The sequence below is a fragment of the Rhamphochromis longiceps genome, linkage group LG13 (assembly GCF_057381845.1).
Source record: "Rhamphochromis longiceps isolate RC_006_pf linkage group LG13, R_longiceps_female_GT1.1, whole genome shotgun sequence".
Classification (NCBI taxonomy): domain Eukaryota; kingdom Metazoa; phylum Chordata; class Actinopteri; order Cichliformes; family Cichlidae; genus Rhamphochromis; species Rhamphochromis longiceps.
The window spans coordinates 13,154,946-13,174,613 of record NC_140569.1 but is presented as its reverse complement, the minus strand read 5'-3'; the positions used below and the strand labels follow the sequence as shown (position 1 = coordinate 13,174,613).

Genomic DNA, 19,668 nt, shown 5'->3' with positions numbered 1-19,668 from the left:
AACTGCATTATTGAAAATGTGTTAAATATGAACGTGAGGCAGAGCAACACTCAACAAATGATTCATTTTAAGTGAAACTATTCTATGTAACAAAGGTGAAACACCCTAAATTACACAGTGGCAAAAAGACAAAAAATCAAAACAAATAAAGTAATTATAGACAAAAGGTTTTTTTATTTTTTATTGGCTTAAAATATGAGTATGATTGGCATACTTAAAATGTAACAAACTGTTGTGTTCACAATGTTGGCAGTTTACATTCCCAATACAGTACAAAAAATCCCTCATTTATCGATGAAGAATGTATTCTGACCCTGTACCGTGGCTCCACACTGTAGTGGTTTACACTAATAAGCAAAAGATCCCCAGTTTGTTTCTGGGAGAAGATACAAATTCCTCAGGGGCTGCATCAGAAAGGGCATTCAGCATAAAAATCTACCAGATCAAATACAAAGAGCCACCCCTTGTGGTGACCCCTTGTGAATAAGGGAGCAGCCAAAAGTAGCTTTCTGTATTATAGCATTGTGCTGAAAACGAATGAAATATTCACCGATGGCAGGTACAGGATTTTTTTTAAACATTTCTTTGCATACAGCAAATAAGCCAAAGTCATGTCATCATTTCCAATATAATACGATCTAGCCATTAATTTGTATGCTAGTTGTTGTAGCACATTTCTTTTTACCATATTAAAATTATTTTATGATGATTATTTGTACTCAGAACAACTTTATACTGCTCCGCATTGAACCTTCCCTCTAAAGTACAAGTGAATCTAAACACCTCAGTGTAGCTTTTCTTGAATTTGTCACCTGTTTTCATTTAAAATTTAGATAAATTTTTTTAGATTGAATTTATATATATATATATATATATATATATATATATATATATATATATATATATATATATTTCAGATTTTGATACTGCAGTGTGGAAGTTAAACTGTTAACAGCTTGAGCAACAGATCTTTTTGTACACCACTAGAGGTCGCCATTGTTCCACTATATCAAAGATAGCCATCCTTTTACAAAAGAGTTGTTAGATGTGAAATTTTGTGGAAATTCAAAAGATAACGTAAGATCAAAACACACTTTTTTAAACAAATGGACATATTTGTGTGTGAGTGTGTTTGTGTGTGTGCAATCTTTGTGTATCATATTCAGAAATATTCAAATGTACACAAACGGAATATAATTACTGTATAATCATTACTTGACAGAAAATTGCAAGTACATAAAATACAACCATTGTACTTATTATCTCCACCATACAAACCACAACAATCACATTGAACACAACAGCAGTTCACTGACTGTGGTGCCACACAAAATATTCACAACTCAGTTCGTCAAAAGGATCATTTTCAGACTGGCTCAAAATCTCTAGAAAACCAAAAACCAAAATCACAAAAATAAGTTTTCTGTCGACTGTATGGACAAAATTTAAGAACTTTTTATATTTCATTAAAGACGCTGACAAAGGAGCACATGTAGAAACGCAATGTGCCGAACCTTTAATAAAACTGCATACCAGTCAAAAAGATGGCTGGGCAAATTAATAAAATGTAGAAGCCTGTGAACATTTTTTTTTATATATATATATAGTTTTATTTAAAATGCAAATCCACTCTGAATGTTACAGAGCAAACTACCCACAGAGAGAAATGATCAGAAAAGTGTAATCCCCAACTCTGTGACAACATCCTCTCTATTTGCATCAATTGCACTTCAGTATTTCTCCTGCAATTTGTTTTTTAAGCCCTTTTCGAGTATTGTCCACTCACTTCACTTTCTTGCTGCTGTACTTGCATGAAATGATAAAAAGTTCTTCAAGGACAGTCACAACCTTCATGTCTGAACCTCACCTTACGCAAACCTTCACACACATATACGGCTTTGCTTAATGGATGCACCAACACAAGCACATACTGCAAAACCACCACATCGGGTTGCTGTGTTTGACATAGCAGAATAAAACATTAAAGATCTCTAGATAAAGAAACTCCACAGAAACAATTAAATGTATGTTTCTTTCTTTTCTTTCTGTGTTACATTTTTGATTTCTGTTACAAGCAATCTTAACTTTCCGTCCTTTACGTAGACTCCCTGGGAATTCTCCTGTGAAAGACCACTGAAGAATGCCTTTGCTGAAACTGCTGCTTCCTCCTTTTTTTCTGGTCCCAGCGGCACAACAGTATCATCTTAAATGTTGTACGAAAAGTCTTGTTGCACAGGGCGTAACACATGGGGTTGACTGTGCTGTTGACGTAGCATAGCCAGTAACCTACTGCCCACAGAGTTTCTGGGATGCAAGTTTTACAGAAAGCATTGATGAGCACCATGATGTTGTAAGGTGTCCATGTGATGATGAATGCAAAGAGGATGGCACTGAGAGTTTGAGCTGCCTTCTTCTCTTTTACCAAGGACATCCGCTTCCTTTTGGTGATCTGAGTCCGGGCTCGGGCAGCGAAACGCTTTGCCAGAGCTGCCTCCTTGAAGGACATTGGACCTGAGGGGGACTTAGTGGTTGTGCTGGTAGTAGTACTGTCAGAGGCAGTGGTAGTGGTTACTGGGGTACCATCCAGAGACCTATGGTTAGAAGTAGCCTGGATGGAAGACAATGATTGAATTTTGCGTGAGCAGAAGCGTTGGTGGTAGCTATTTTCTGAACTGTTTTGCCCTTCCGGAGTAACAGTGGCTATTGTGTTTGGAGCTACTGATGAAAGACTGTCTCGATTATACTCTGCTGCTCTAAGGGGATCCTCCTCTGAGGCTCCATCCAGATCCTCACATGAGGTTAGCTGGGAGTTAACAGCAGCTTTTATGCCAGGAAGGCTAAGAACAATGGAGAAAATAGCATGACTTTGTGGAATCATATCTCTACCTCCACAGTCCTCATCTTCTGAAGACCCAGACTGGTCCAAAGAGACTGCAGCATCATTGTTGTTCCAGCTGTCACTGCTACTCTGATCTGGATCACCATCTCCCTGTCGCATACTACCAGGTCTCCAAGAGCGAACACCGGGCCAGCAGTGGAAGCGGCCTACCAGTTCCCGACATGTGCTCTTTCTCCTAGAGAGCCTGGTCAACTCATAGCTGCTGCAGCTTCTAGAACTTCCTGTCTGATGGACAAAACGGGCTCTTTCGCCCCCACCGTTTACACCTCTTGCTCCTATTCCACCCGAGCCCTGCAACCCAGCTAGCTCTTTTGAACGATTCTGGGTCTCCTTGTAAATGCGCCAGTAGAGAACACTCATTATTGTCACAGGTAGGTAGAATGCCGCCATGGCTGTGCAGAAGGTTATAATAGGCTGTGAAAGGAACTGAATGTAGCATTCCCCTGAGGGCACTGTCCTTTTACCCTCAAGAAACTGCCATAGCAGGATGGCCGGAGCCCACAGGACAAGAGAAACAAACCAGGCTAAGCCTATCATGATCCCAGCTCGCCTTGTGGTCCGTTTGGCCCGGTAGGTCAAAGGCCTAGTAATTGAAAAGTAGCGGTCAAAGCTGATGACCAGTAGGTTCATAACAGATGCATTGCTTGCCACGTAGTCTATAGCCAGCCACAGGTCGCATGCCCAGTTGCCCATGGCCCATTTGCCCATCACAAGATAAGCTGTGTAGAGGTTCATGGAGATGACCCCTATGATGAGGTCAGCCACAGCTAAGCTCAACAGGAAATAGTTGTTGACTGTCTTTAGTTGGCGATTAACCTTGAAGGATACTACTACCAGGATGTTCCCAATGACCGTGACCAGTGACAGCATGCCAGTCAATAAGACAATGAGGACAACCTGCCACACAGCGTGGCCACCGAAGGGATCAGGGGCTGCCGTTGCAGTCCCATTTTGGGGTTCTAATGTGGAGTTTAAGAGCTTGCTGATAGAAGAGGAATTATCATCCATAGCATGATAAACCACGGGCGTTCCTCCAGTTCCTCCTTGATAGGGTGCATTGGACTGTGAGTAGGCTGCAGCCAATGGTGGTAGAGTGCTGGCAGTCAGGAAAAGACCAGGATCTGTGCTGTTGGAGCTCATTGTTATGTTCTGGCATATTCTAAAGAGAAAGATAGTAAAGGGAGGTAGGAAGGGACATAGAGAGGAGGGGAAAGGGGCACAAAAGGGAAAATAGACAAGTGTAAAAGAAAAGAGTGGCAGAAAGAACAAAATTTGAGAAGGTAGCTGATATTCCTATTCATATCCACTAGGTGAGGCTACAAACCCATTCTACAAAACTGGGTGTTTGGATAGCCAAAGATGTTTGGATGTTTCCTTTAAAACAGTCACCCTTAATTTTATTTGCGCACAATCTTTGTGTACACTTTAAATGCTACAAGCAATACATATCAAATTATACCTTGATGCTGAATTAACATAGGTAGATGGTCAACAATGATAGTAAGAGTGCAATCAGAGCTGTTTCTTATGAGACCCAATAAAATTGCAGATATATTTAACTTAGACACGGGTAATGCATTTTCACGTTGTTGCCTAGTCTATAAGGACTGTGTTAAAACTAAACACTACATCACATTAGACCCTTGTACCTGATGGTTTTCTGCTTACAGACCATAAATGGAGTTAGCACAGTGGTTACATTCAAAATTTAACACTCATATATGTCGCTAGTCTACAAAGGGAAACCGTTTTGTGATAATGGCAATTTTATATTTATTGAGTCAAAGTCTGGTAAAAGTTATAACAAGTAGGGGTTTGAATAAAGCAGGAGGAATGAACTTTAGGAGATATTCTGGCACCTTTTCCCTGTCTGAGCAGCGATTTTTTTTCCTGCTCGCTAATTAGACATCAGCATTGATCTGGTCTTCCAAAAGCCCTCTAAGAAAGAAAAGATAGATCCTAGATAGATAAAGCTATCAACAGACAAAACCTAATGGTGAAACATGGAGAAAAGAGCACCAGAGGAGCTAATGCCGCCGTAGTCACAAAGAATATGTGAATATGCACTGTTTTTAGTTCAATTCAAGATGACTTTGCAATAAAAGGGCAAACATTAAATGAAAGATCCAGCTGTTTTTGTCAAAGCAGTTACTGATAATTGGATAACGAGATGAAGACCTCCAATTTCTAAACCAGCATGTTCTATTCTCTTCGAGTTTCGCTGAGCAATAACGCACAACTGCTGAGGTGAATGGATTTAGATGCATGCTTTTTAAATTACTGGCAAATCAGTTTGGACTTACAGCTAGGGATTCAGATAGTTTACACATGTGTCTGATGATACAAACATCAAATAGCACATATGAAAACTGTAGCTTTTTGTTGCCTGACAAGTGTAGTAATCAATACTCAGTACACAGCTGTGATTATACAGAGTGCCGCACATTACCCCCGCTTGCTTTTTATTGTGAAAGCCATGGGAGTAGTGTTTTCTTCTGCTGACATTTACAACAATGTTTCAACAAGGAAAAACATATTACCCCTTACCACCAAATCCACATGCCTATAGACACTATGTACACAAATATATAAGCACGAATATAGCAGTTGTATAATGTTTAAAGTGACAATCGTGCACACAGTATTCATCCCACAGGGAAAGGTATTTGAAGCCGAGTGCTGTACCTGTGCCTACACAGAATCTCAGACCTCCCACAGAGCTGTTAAAGAACCCCAGTAGCCAACAGCGTCTCATAGCCATTTGTGACACCGAGAGCCGCACACCGCTACTACTATTATGAAAAAGCTCCCTGCTGTCTTTGCTGTGGACACGCATCACTTCATCCATGCTCATCCATGGATAGAATGCCGTCATGTTTCACTCATATACGCTTTACGTGACAGTGCAGGGCATATAATTTTCACCGAAAGGCATCGTGTGCACCATATTTGCATAGAAATTTGCAGTATGCACAGATTCACACATTAAATTTAGCAATGTAATAAATTACAGCAGGCTATATGAAAAGCAAAAGCAGCCAAATACAAAAACAACAATGCCTTTGAGGGGGGAAAAAAACTTTCCTAGAGTTGGCAAACTTTTAACATTTTACAAATTAAATTGTACTGGGCATGTATGCAATGTGTTACTAATGCAAAATAAATAACATTTAACTTTACTTACCAGTGCAAAATGTGTTTGTTTGGCGATCACAGCAATATATTGACTAAATTTCTGTTTCTATTTCTATGTCATTATATATACACATTGTTCACTTTCTTTTTAAAAAATATCAATATCTGAACACAATACTCAAACAAAATCAGCATTATTACTCAAATAAATAAATAGTATACTGTTTGGTGTAATGCAGACATAGGAAGAGAGAAAAGGCTGGATCCTATGGGAACAGGCCAAATGTCAGAATTGCTGTACCTGTCCATGTCTCTTTTTGAAAGTTACACAATAAATCAGTGTTGGCACTGATGGGTCTGCAAGCCCCTCGTCACACTGACACAACAGTGTACATAATCCTTCAATCACACTAATAGGAGAAATTTATGGCTATCTAATTGGATATGCAGTCAATTATACAGCATAGATGTGTACAGTGTGTGTATATATATATATATATAAGAGAGAGAGAGTATTGTGTGTTTATTAATACTCAGCTTTCCTGTGCAACAATAAACCAATGTTCAGATGATAATTCTGTCTGATATCAGGCAATTGTCTTACAGAACAAACATAATTATGAACGGAACAATTATGTTTTGTTGTTGCCTCCGATTGCATTAGTTATTTACCACAAATTTACATCTACATTCTGCTGGGAGCAAAATAAGTGAGAGTGGTTTTTATGTTTGTTTTCCTCTCAAAAAAATATAATCACCCCTCTTCAAATGAAAAATGTATGAGCCAGACGACAGTATCCTTTTCCAACATAGGTGGGCTAAAACTCTGCCAACAGCTGCCATTACAGAGAAGCCATTATACTGTATTTGTCTTGTTTTCTCCAAGTCAACATTAAGCTCTATGTCTTAAGTTTGACTCCAGGGCACGTAGGTGTGATAGCTTCAGGTACAAAGGAAGATCGATACTCGTTTACTGAGGTGCAACACAACTTGTTCCCTGACATTTTCAGGCATTTGTCCCAGCAGGGTTTGACAGCGCAATCCAAGTTGGGTCCAAGAATCCATCTAAATGATTGGATGACTAATATACGGCCATTTCAGCTTACTATTTTTAGCATAGTAGTGATATGGCCAAAAACTATTTCCACCAAGGATGAGTCACACTGACAAGCACTTTTAATGAAGGTTAAAGCTGCTGTAATTTGAATTTTGGTCACTCTGGCCCCAGAAGTGCCTAGATTTTTAACTTTAATAACTTGAACACACACCACAAAAATGCAAATAAAATACTGACAAACAAAGCAGAACCAGACACAACCTCTTCTTCAAAATAAAAGAGACACTGGCAAAGAAAACCAAGATTACTCAAGCTGTCACACATTTCAATTTTAACAGAGCCACTACAGTCAAAATGCATACATATTCAGCCAGCCCGACAGCAGTAACCAATAGTTTTGTGATAACAATCACTGGCTGGGCAGCACTGCATTGTCATATAGTTTGCAGATTTCTGCCTTGTGAAGAAGAAGGCAGACATCAAGAGCGACTCAGAACTTCAAACACAGATACAGTATTCATCAATTATCTTAACCGCTTGTCCAAATTCATGGCTGTAGGGGGCTCTCACTGGAGATGAGAAAGGGTCTGGACTGGCTGCCAGTCTATCACAGGACAAGCACAGAGAGACAGACAACCACACACACACACACACACACACACATTTGAACCTATAGACAATTTGGATCACAAGATAACCTAAGACACATGTGTTTGGACTAAGTGCGTGAGTGTTGGGAGTCAGGGTACCTGCAGGGACCTGACACACGGACAAGGAGAACATGAAAAGTCCACACAGAAAGGCAGCAGCAAGCCAGCAGGTTCAAACCCAAAACCTTGTTGCTGTGAGACATCACTGCTACCACTGCAGAGACACATTAACCATGTACTAAAAGCCACAACTTCAATTAAATCTCATGAGGCTGTTTCATTTTGAGAACAATTCCTAAATCATTAAAAAAAAATTGTGCTGTCCCACAAAGTGGGATTGTGAGATATTACATAACGAGAACATGATGGTAAGTAGTGTCCAAAAACTAACTGCTCTGTGAATTTTAACTATCGTATATGGTGCAGTAAACTTGTGAATAAAGACTAGAATATTGTCACACAAATATAGTATTTTACACTTGATATTGCTTCACCTAACAATAACAATTCACAGCTCCATTTCCTAAAATTAGAATTAAAGAAAGGAGCATCTCAAACATATGCCAAAATTCTAAATGTTTTGGCATTGACAAAAAAAAAGTTAGCTCTACAATGCAGTCTGTAGTTACTATGGTCTATAGTTTGCTCTACTGTGCATGTGTAGACCAAATCTCAGCTTGATGAGTCACACTGAGATGCTCACAGTCACTACCACATATGGGAAACATGTAATGGTCTTACATACCTATAGAGATCAATGGTTTCCTTGGAGATATTGTGAACAACATTTACAGTATGAGTCATACAACCCACAAAAGACTCTGACTTTTGGTAACCCAAGTAGTAATCAGATAACTTGGGAATACGCTCACCTCTGCAAGGATATTGTGCCATGCAGCACAATTAAATACGAGTGCTCCATATATCTCTAAAAGTGAACCTGAAGCATTTTTTTCCACACATGAAGTTACTTTCGCTGTATACAAAGCACAAGTCTGTTATTCTTCACCACCTCAGATATGGTGAAACATCAGAGGCACTCTGACATAAACACCCAATTTTCCAACGACATTATAGGGGAAGCATTTACTTTCTTAGTTTTTAAGAAAGACAGTCATCTATTAATTATCATTTCAAACAAAGCTCAATAGCACCGTTGTTCATGAAAAGTATTAAGCCAAGGCTTGATGTAAAAAACTTAATTTAATACATTCAGACATAACAGACACTAATAAATCACACAGAATGTTTTTGTGATAGTAAATGGCATGTTTCCTGTTAAATTGAGTAACTGTACTAAGCTAAATAGAAAATAACAATATAATTGTATTATTTTATTTATATATAATTGTGTTTTGGCATGGAACAACAGTGGAAACTGGCCTTGTTCCTCCTGAAAAGGGATGTTGTGGTGGCACAGGATGAGCTAAAGCCATCACAAGCTGGAGAGCAGGGGGTTGCTGCCAGAAGATGGTGGCTAGGGTTGAGAAACAGCGCAAGGCCATCTGTCAGGTACTCACTGCTGACAAAAAGAAGCATTTAGTGCTTCCTTGGCAACAAACAGACTTGCTGGGAGTCCATGAGCAATACTCTCAAGTCAACTCTGAAGTTCACAGATTTTTAGTCTGGCATATCTTTAATCTGTTAAATAGCTTCGAACTGTTGCTGAAACTGTACCTGTGGACAGGTACAGTTTCAGCAACAAATTACACGTCCTCCTCCACAGGTTCTGCCCTACCTGATTTTAATCGGGCATGGTTTTTCCTTCACCATGACACACCACCTTCACCTTGTGATACCTTGGAGCTGTAGTCTGGAGACTTCTCACAATACTCACACCCAAAAAAAAATATTTACTTTAAGTGCTTTAAATCTGTACATCTCAGTAAATCTGTTGACAAGGATTTAGATTTAGTGACAAAAGAAAATGCAGTTACCTCTTATTGACCTCAGCATCAGTGAATATTTCCTACTGCTTGTGTGCTTTGTTTGTTAAGATATATGAAACTGCTGACTGACAAAGCCTCCCAGCTTCTAGGCTGCTAATATCTTTTGAGTATCTCAGACATGTTGATCCCTCCAGCTGTTTTTTAAAGCAAATATGTGTTTCTGGATTTAATAATATTATGCACATTATTTACTATGAGAGTGTCAGACACTCTGCCAGCGCTGTGTGCCTTTTCTCAGGAGCTGTGAGTCAGATAAGGACACGCTCGATTTCACAAATGTTTCTGTAATTTATTGGAGGCACGTGACAAGAAACACTGTTTATACTGTAAATCTTTTACGACAAGAAATATCCCTCTCATAAGCGGCAAGCTATTCATTCTTATCACATGTGAGAGATTCCTCGCACCCGAATAGCAAACATTATGAATGTGCAGGGGAGATAAGATAAATTAAAAAGGATGAAAATGAATGTAGAGTTTATTGAAGGATTACCAGACCCTTTCAATAGTATCAGTTATTTAGGTTACATGTGCTACATTTTACTTTGGGAGACATATCTGGACATCATATCGTGGGCATTCATGGGCTGAGTGAAGCTTCTAAAAATCCCAGTTTGTGAAAACACTTCATTAGTTTAATAAATGCAGGTTAAACCTCTACCATGTAAGGAGAAATACACAAAGAACCTTTCTCTAAGCTCAGGCTCATTAAGATAGATCGAAAAAAGGTGAAATACTGCCAAGTGGTCTGACAATGTAAAATTTTGTATAGACCCTTTTTCAATTTATAGATGTTGTGTATGTTTACGTTTTGGAGCAAATACCTATTTTGCAGGAAAAGCATCACATTTTTCAGTAAGATAATGCCAAACCATGTAAACCAGGTATCTAAGATAAAGTAAGCAACATGTTGCCCTAAAACTACAACTGTGCTATCAAAAGAAGAGTTAACAGGTCTCTGCTTCAAGTTTTTTTTAAATGTTTTCCATCAAATTATTTCACCTTTGGATGTATTGTCTTTATATTTTTATGTGTTTAAAAACATCATATAATATTTGTAAAATGTCTTTGTGCAGCCATTTGCACAAAGACATTTGTAGAAACTTTAATGGCAAACCACTTAATGGTGATATATGTTTCAGTCTGGACCAAAGTGTCAGCGCAGCAGACAAGCATTTCCATGCGTAGGACCGCTTTGTTATCCTAAAACTCCTGATCGTAGCTAAAAAGCACCAGAGTACATCAGGTTCTAGCTGAGCAAAGCACTCTTGAGTCTACTTATATTGCACATTTTCCAGCATGTAGCCCAGCCCATAGAAGGAAGAGAGTTTTTAATTGAATAATTGTTTGTACATTAGCAGAAGTCTAAGCATTTTAGTCATTAAGTGCAAATCTTGCTCTTCAAGTGAAAAATGTAAATACTAATGTTATCAGTGTAAACTCCTGACTGCATAACAGAAAACCAGGAGTGTCTGTACAACTGAAGAAATCCTGTCAGTTTCCTAACACCAGGAAGCAGCTCAGCATAATTGTTCTGCCCTAACCTTGTTTAGTCTCCTTTATGACTGTGGGCAGCCAGGAGATCTGCTTTTATTGAGGTGTTTTTTTGTTGTTGTTGGGTTTTTTTGCCGAAATCCAGATTACTGCACAACAGTGTCTGAGTTCTGCTTACACTGGCACCACAAGCCATAAACAGATTGCAGTTTGACAGGAGCTTATCCTGATAAAATAATAACGTGAGGAAGTGAAATAATTGTGTGAGTGGTTTTGCATAGTGCCATTATAACAGGATATTCAATTCAATCTTATTTATATAGTGTCAAATCACAACAACAACTGCCTCAAGACGGTTTCTATATTAAAGTAAAGACCCAACAAAAACCCCTGGGAAACCCCTAAAAATCAGATGATGCTGTATGAGCAAGCACTTTAGCGACAGTGGAAAGGAAAAACTCCCTTTTAACAGAAAGAAACCTCTGACAAAACCAGGTTCACAGAGGTGTGGCCATCAGCAGTGACCAGTTGGGGCTGGTTGAAAAATCAATCACTCAGTGTTAAACATGGCTTAGAAAGTCTGACTGATAAGAAGATCCGTGGGCTACTTGTTCCTTGTGAAACCAGTGAAAAACTGTGGGTGGTGTCAATCAAAAAAGACAGGCTACATACAGTATGTTCTTGATGCTTTACATCTTATATTGTGCAAATATGCAGAAATAATAAGGAAACTGCCTCAATACGAACTTCACTAGGAATTATTATATTTCCCTTATCTGACCCGTCATTTTTGTGATCAAACCACCCAAACTTTAACTAAAGCCAGTTTAAAAAGGAGTGATTTCTTTTACTGATTTGTAAGTTTCAGAGGACACTAATTAGTGAAAATGTCCTTTTGACAGAGACAGGATTAGAAAGTACTGAAAATAAAGGTGTTGTTGTAGATAGCAACCACACAGTCGATTTTGTCCTTTTAAGAAACTAATGGTTACAAAATTGTAAAAGCCAAAACTGTTTGGATATGCAGTCTTACTGAATGCATTAAATGAATGAAGGAAGTCATTTTTGTTGTTATATTCCTCAGCTGTTGTATGAGAGTATCTGTGTGAGGAGAAAAATCTCCACGTGGAAAGAGAGGCTGGATGTTGTTATGCTCCTGACCTGTGCTACAGGCTCATGGGATTTCACACACATCCTCACCTCTGCGGTGGGTCTCTGTTGCTTTTTGACAGCCTCTGTAACAAGCTGCTGGAACTCTTTAGACATGGCACTCTTAGACACTTGGACATGCTTGCGTAGTATGTGTGTATGTGAAAGCAAGAGGCAGGAACAATGTAGAAAGGCAAACTACAGACAGTAGAAGAACAGCTCCGGAATATGTCAAACCAAAGGGCTTCAGGATGACTGCAGGGGGAATGCTGTAAGTTAACCTTTCTTTCATTGTTGTCATAAATCTAAAACTGGATGAGAGCCAAAGCATACCTTTTGTGTGTTTTAAAAACAAAAGTAAAGATACCGTCACTGAAATTAGGGTGAGTTTTATGGAAGATTTTGGAGTGGGACACTGGAAAAAAATTTGCTTGTGCATTAAATTTGCCACAGTGACAGCTAGCTCCTAACAATTCCCGCAATCTAAACTATGAAGTACCTCGCTTTGTTTTTTTGCAAGGCTGATACCAAGCCTGACCCACTGCCTCACACCTCAAGCCTGCACTTCAGTGCAACCCTACACAGATGCTATACACATGTAACTAATAGGCTATTGCGAACACTCCTTAAAAGGAAGTGCAACCATCTGCCTATTGAACAGGCACTTGAAAGAGACAGAGAGGGAGAAAAAGCACACACTCTCCTCTATGTAAACATGCTTTAGCAGGAAGAGAGGGGTCTTTAAATGCTGAAGGCAGAAATTTTGGGTTGTGCAGGGGTACAAGAAGGGGAGGTGAAAGGGCCTTGCAATGTGCAAGGAGATGTTAAGTAGTCACACCTCCTAGCGAGTGCAAGTTGGAAAGAAGTGGGATATTATGCGGCAGAGGCAGAACAAAAGACAGCTCCCAATTCAGGGTGGCTGGATGTCAGATGATAGAGACCCATCACCTTTTTCAGTTGAAAAAAACCCAACATGGGATTAAATAATTATGTCCGTTAAGTATATGGCTTAAAGGAGGAAGTAGTGCAAGTGCTGTTACAGACACATGAAAGCCTTTGGAAGGAGGGTGCACTGCATGCATCTTGTTATGCCACACAAAACTCACGGATCTGCACTCTTTCTTTGCAGACATGCGTGCATGACAGAAGCACACCCAAAGAACCGTTGACTCTATCACTCACTGTGTTTCACTTTCACCAAACTACTTATAGGCATACAAACACAAGCATTGTCAGTTGGCAATGCTCAAACACTTGAGGGGCCACTGAGTCAACAAGGTGATTACAAGGATATCTTGAAAATGATCCAAGTACTGTATCGGCACAAAGAGGTGTGCTGCTGACAGGACTGGTTATAATACAGTACAAACACTTCTGCTGGCGGATGTAGACAGGCTTGCACAGACAGTTAACAAAGCACTAAACGTATTACAAACATGAACACTCACAGGGATGTGGACACACACACACACATACATACAGGCACACACGCACACAATCTCATGTCTCTGTTGCTCCTCTGCCTCATTCACTTAAACATTGCAGACCCAGCCTCCTCACCCCTTCCCGCCCTCTCTGCCTGTTTCTTTCCACACACTTGACAGTGGGTGTATCCTATTTCATTCAATAATATCAACCCAGGTGACATGACTGTACCTGGCACTGGTGCCTGAAATAGCTTTTAAATTTGATTCCTTAAATTCTCTAGGGAAGTCACAGTAGTCTCAGCTGTCTCTCAGTATCAAAAGCCTATTTCTTTGTTAACCTCTTGCAGATGAAACCAAACCCGATGTGTATATCTGGAGAGACAGACTTGATTAAAAAAAACAACAAACAAACACAAAAAACTCTCAAATAAATACACACAAGCATCATGGGTAGTTTTGTACATTTGGTTGGGTTTTTTTCCCCTACAATTTACAAATGCCCCTAAACGTGTCTCATGCAAGAAATCCATCATTGAGATTGTATTTACATACCATAGCTTGGTGTCAAGGTTAACATTAAGGTTTAGGTAAGGTTTAAGGTTAAGCACTTAGTTTACATAGTTAAGGTTTAGCTATGGATGGAATGCACTGTGTCAATAAATGCCCTCGCAAAGATAGCACTGAAAATAAAAAGTGTTTTTTTTTTTTAGTTGTTGTTGTTGTTGCTTCTCTGCTTCACTGTATCTCTTAGTCATTCTTCCCCATACTCACAAAATGGAGAACAGCAGTCAAATAGGAGAAACACTCAAAAGACCGGGAAGAGAAAACAACCTCTATCCAAAATATGAAAACCACACAATTTGCTTTCAGGACATTGGATGAACACTTATCGATATATGCAAAGGACAGACACACACATAGAGATTCTTTGATCAGTTAAAGAAATTAATTGGCAGTCATTTGAGTGTGAGAATCTGAAGATCTGTGGTTCATCCCTATTCAATCTCCAAGGTGGGCAAGATGATGAACCTCAAGTTGGCCCAATAGCAGCCATGTGTAAGGAAAGGACTTACGACAAAATACACTTATTAAGAAAGTATGTGTCTGTGTCCACAGTATGTCTTTTGAAAAGACAGTATAAATGTAGTCCATTTACTTTTCAGCATACTGTAACTAACCCTCCACTTCCACAATCAGAAGTTTGATCACCTCCTTCAGCCCCTGATTTCTCATCATTGTGTGAATGTGCATTGACAGGGTTATATGAATGTGTGCTTGAATGTGTGAATATGGTGGGTTGTCTAAAGCTCTTTTGAGTGTCTGATAAGAAGAAACAAAGGTATTACATAAATTCATCATTTAATGTCAAAGAAAAAAAATAGGTTAGATGAATGTATATGTGTATATGAAATGAAAAAAACAGTTTTAGACAGTGGAGGATTCTATACAAAGTCCCTCTTAAGTTGTGGGTGCACATGAAACAAGTGCAAATTCACTCTAGCTAGTGTAAAAAAGCATTAGAGGCATATCCATGTAAATTATAAATAATTGAAATGTGAAGCTGTTAGACACACATTCATAAACAAGCAAGGAAATTTAAAAGCAGCGGCCTGGAAGATGATCGCAGAAAAAGCTGTCCTTGGTAAGTTCTGCAAAGCAGTCAGCCTAAGATGTCACACGAGACACAAGAGAAGTAATAGATGGCTGCATGGGCCAGATAAGCACAGACTGCAACTGTGCAGTAAAGCAAAAAAAAAAAAAGGAACAAAAACTGAACATGAAATCACCATAAAGAAATAAACAAGAGTGCTTCTGTTGCAACGTCAGTCCTAAGCCACATATCTACTATAGACGCACTAGTCAATGTTATAAAACTGTACTATATTTAGATTAAAAAAAAGTATGCGGCCCTGTGCAATCTCTAGTCAGAAAAGGGAAAGGAAGACAAAAAAGACAATACAGCACCATACAAGGTTTACAGTTGTTCCATAATATGATAAACTCACATACTGAGGACAGAGACACCTTGAGAGCTTTAACTCTGAAACATCCTCACTGCGTGCTATTGGCCGAGTGTCACAACAAAGATTATAGCCTACAATTATGCTTTATATTGAGTGCTTGCTGGCTAATGAACCATGAATGCTAATAGTGACAGACAAGAGATGGACCGGCCACAGAGACAGCTGGCTTTTGCCACCGAGGCTTCCAATTATTGGTCTGTCAGAAAACATCCAACAACAAGAGGGAGACACGTGAAATAGTGTATTCAAAAGTGTTATGTGGCAAGTATAACAATAGGGTTGGTTTAAAAAGAAGCCAGAGATCGAACAGTGATGGACTAGCAAATATATTCGAGTCGGATAATCAATTTAACAAGGGCTTCTTGTCTTCTCGGATTCTCAGAACCAACTACGTAGCACATGAGACACATTCTGAAATTAGCATAATGAGGCAAGCTACTGTGCTAATGCACATATGGACTAATATCTTGAACAATAAAACTGCTAGCATTTATGGGGGGCCCTGCATCTAGTGAATGATGATCTGTGGGATGTAATAGTTCCCATCCGGCATACTGACAGAAACATTATGAGGATGGAGAGTGATGAGATCCTCATAAGCCTCCAGTACTGTATGGAGCCATGCTGAGAGGAAAAAGACTCTCTTTGACTCCTTTTGCACTTACAACACAGCTAATATGAGTGGGAGCCCTCACTGTGAGACACAAGACAGACCACAACACAATATTATATAAGTGGCTGAGCCATAAAAATCATACTCAGGCGATAATAAAATGATATCTGAGAAGATATTTTCCTGATCTCGTTTTGCTTCTTCGGGTGCCTTCATGTGTTTTATAATACTGTCTAGAAACCCAAATCTTAAGGCTTAGATACTAGATACTGTGTATAAAATCACTTATACTGTGCATGCAATGACATAACAAATCATCCTTTTTCCGAACAGCAACCCTCTGGTATGTTTCAAAAAATTAGGCATGACTTGAGGAGTGTCATTTGTCATGATGACATTACACCTGCAGTGTTGCAGTGAAATTCCAAATACTCTTTGCCAGAGTGTTTGCTGTGTAAATCACAATGTTTATTGATACTCCGCTGCTGGACTCATCAGAATACGCACTAAAATCAGCGAAACATCAGTAACTCTGCTGACGTTCTGCAGAAAACCTTGCTGAACAATGGGGTTTTTAAATTTCTGTTAAATTCGTTTATTACCCCTGTGAAAGAAGTCACATTTTTTCCCAGTACATGTGCAGCCATACAATAATGTTAAGTCAACTCTTCCTTGCTGCAATAGCAATAATGAAGTTTGCTGGGTTTTCTCTTTTGAACTTCCTCTTTTTTAATCAGCTGGACCATTTTTCTCAACCGTTAGGCTCTTGTGTGTATCTTTGCAGATGTCAACCCCAAAGAATGAGGCTCAGAGGCCCTTAAACTTATTTAAACAGTGCTGAGAGCAAGTATATTACTCAGTGCTCTGGTTAGTGGCAGAAGATAAACACCATAACCACTCCAGTGTCTTGGTAATTTCCGAGAACTATGATACAAAGGTTGTAGCCACTTTTTTAGCCTTAAACTTTAATATATATACTCATACCAATCAGAAGAGCCCCACTGGTGTACATTCTCTCTCATTATCTAATCCTCTGTACAGAATTTCTTCCTGTAGGCTAACAACTTTATCTCCTGCTTTTCAATTATAAGTGTTTAGAGGGAGAAAACTAGAAAGACAGAAGGGCTCAGAGAGAAGAAGTTAGACATATAAAAAGCAGGAGCTCAGAAAGATACAGCAGGAAGGAAAATCCCACAGTGGCCTGGATTCGACTGATATAATTCACTATATCTCTTTCTGTTTTTCTGTTATGTTATCTTGTAGTTGAGCTTCACAAGCTGTGACGGAAGCCCCACCAGTGGGCCACAGAGCTGCTGCAGGTGGGGCATAGACAACCTTAGACAACCATGTCAAACTTTATAACATTCAACTCACATCCTTATACAGTGTTAATGATTGAATTGTTGGATCTGGGGCATGAATGTTTCCCATTTCTAGAATGAGGCGCGCAAGAAAAAGTTTGTACTCTGCAAAAAAAAGTCTGACTTGGTGATCATCCATAAACAGCAACATGTATCTAATGAATTTTAGATTTAAGGGTCATCTACAACATGTATTTCCTGCAGGCATTTCTAAATACTTTAGTATATGGCTATGATTCTTCTACAAATGAAAGCACAAAACTGTAATAAAGTCTTGGCTTGCTGAAGATGCAGGTCAATGAATGAATGTGGGAAAACACTAGCAAAACACCTACATTAAACATCAACTTGTTGACACACAGGAGCTGAGATGAATCCATCATACGTAGTCTTCTCAGTAAACTGACGTCAAACTTGCTGCATGGCTTTGAGTCAGAATCTTTTGAATAATTAGTCAAATAGAAACGCCAGATAACTACTGTGATATTCAAACATTTAAGGTAATAATATTTAAAGCAATTATATAAATAATAATAATAAATAATATAATTAATAATTAAGTTAAAGTAAGAAATTGCAAAAATGAAGGGGTGATTGAATAATTTGTGAATGAGCGGCTGACAGTCACCTTTGTTTGAACCAATGAACGTCATTAGCATTGTTCATTGGATCAGCTGACGATCAGCTGCTGGGTGCACATGAGTTGGAGTACACGTCCTGCCTGAACAAACACTACGCTTCACTGACTTACTTCATCTATTCTTCTTTCATGTCCCAAAATGGCCAGAATCATTCACTCACACTGAAAACTCACAGTGAACTGCTACACGTGCTAACAAAAACCTCAAATAAGAAGACTTTTATCTCGTTCACACACGCACGCAAAAAAATTGGGAGGGTCAAAGTGTGATTTTTTGGAGAATAACTTGGGTAGAATAAAGTTTGATTGAGGTCGATTTTAAAGTGTTCAAACTTGAAACAGGTTCCTTCATGCTGATTAACTATTATGCTGCTGTGTGAGTGAACTGCTGTACAGCAACATCAATAAAAGCTTTGGTGTTAGAAAACAGTACACTTTATTGCTTGGTTGTTATGGACACAGAGACGTTAAACCAGGAATCACAATTTAAATCCACATCCGGGACCTGTCATTGTAATGGATGCATATTGGCCCACTGACTTGTTTATCTACGTGACACAATGCTACTCTTTTCATGCCTCGTTTATCGAGGGCAACACTGTGTAAACACGGCTCAAACTTATGATACAATATACCTCGCAAATAAATGGTGCTTTTTTTCTCACCTACAAACTCTTCTGCTCTGTTGTGCAGTAATCCGTGCCTTTATTTCATCATGCACGAATTATTGCTGCTCACTTTTTTCGCTGCTCAAGCTCTGCCAGCCCAAAGGCAATACCACATAAAATAAGACAAGCTTCCCTGCAACAGCTTCCCCTGAAATTTCAAATTGATTTTAAGATCTAACAGTTTTGTAAAGCCAAATGAGGCCTGTGCTCAGCTTACATCACTGACCATTTGACCTCCTACTCACTACTCAGCAGTAAATTTGTTTCAAGATTCATCCTGTAACCTAAAAGCAAGCACACTTTCACTGTAAGATCTGCCAGAGAACGTGTAGGTCAGGGTCAACATTCAAGTCTTTGCTTTAAAAAATGAGTTTTATTATCTTTGCCTTGTCTTCTACACATGGACAAACTTTATCCTTGGCCAAACAAATATCTGCATAAATTGCGAAAGTTTTCAACCACAGAATAGTGTGTTTCTTTTAGAATACGTTTCTTTATTCATTATTTCGGTGAGAATGATTCATAGCGTGTCATGACTTTCCACTAATGAGAAGGTCTACTATTTTTCAACTGTGCTATTTACTTTTGTTTTTTCTTTTCCA

At 39.0% G+C, this 19,668-nt stretch overlaps 1 protein-coding gene across 1 annotated transcript in view; it reads right to left on the bottom strand.

The window, feature by feature from the left end:
• Positions 1-932: 932 nt before the first annotated feature.
• The window catches only part of chrm3a (cholinergic receptor, muscarinic 3a), an 83,581-nt gene continuing 64,845 nt past the window's right edge, over positions 933-19,668 (bottom strand). Inside the window, exon 3 of the mRNA XM_085428319.1 lies at positions 933-4,058. Coding sequence (XP_085284445.1) covers positions 2,096-4,039 — 1,944 coding nt within the window. The 5' untranslated portion in view covers positions 4,040-4,058 and the 3' untranslated portion in view covers positions 933-2,095. The remainder of the gene's footprint in view (positions 4,059-19,668) is intronic.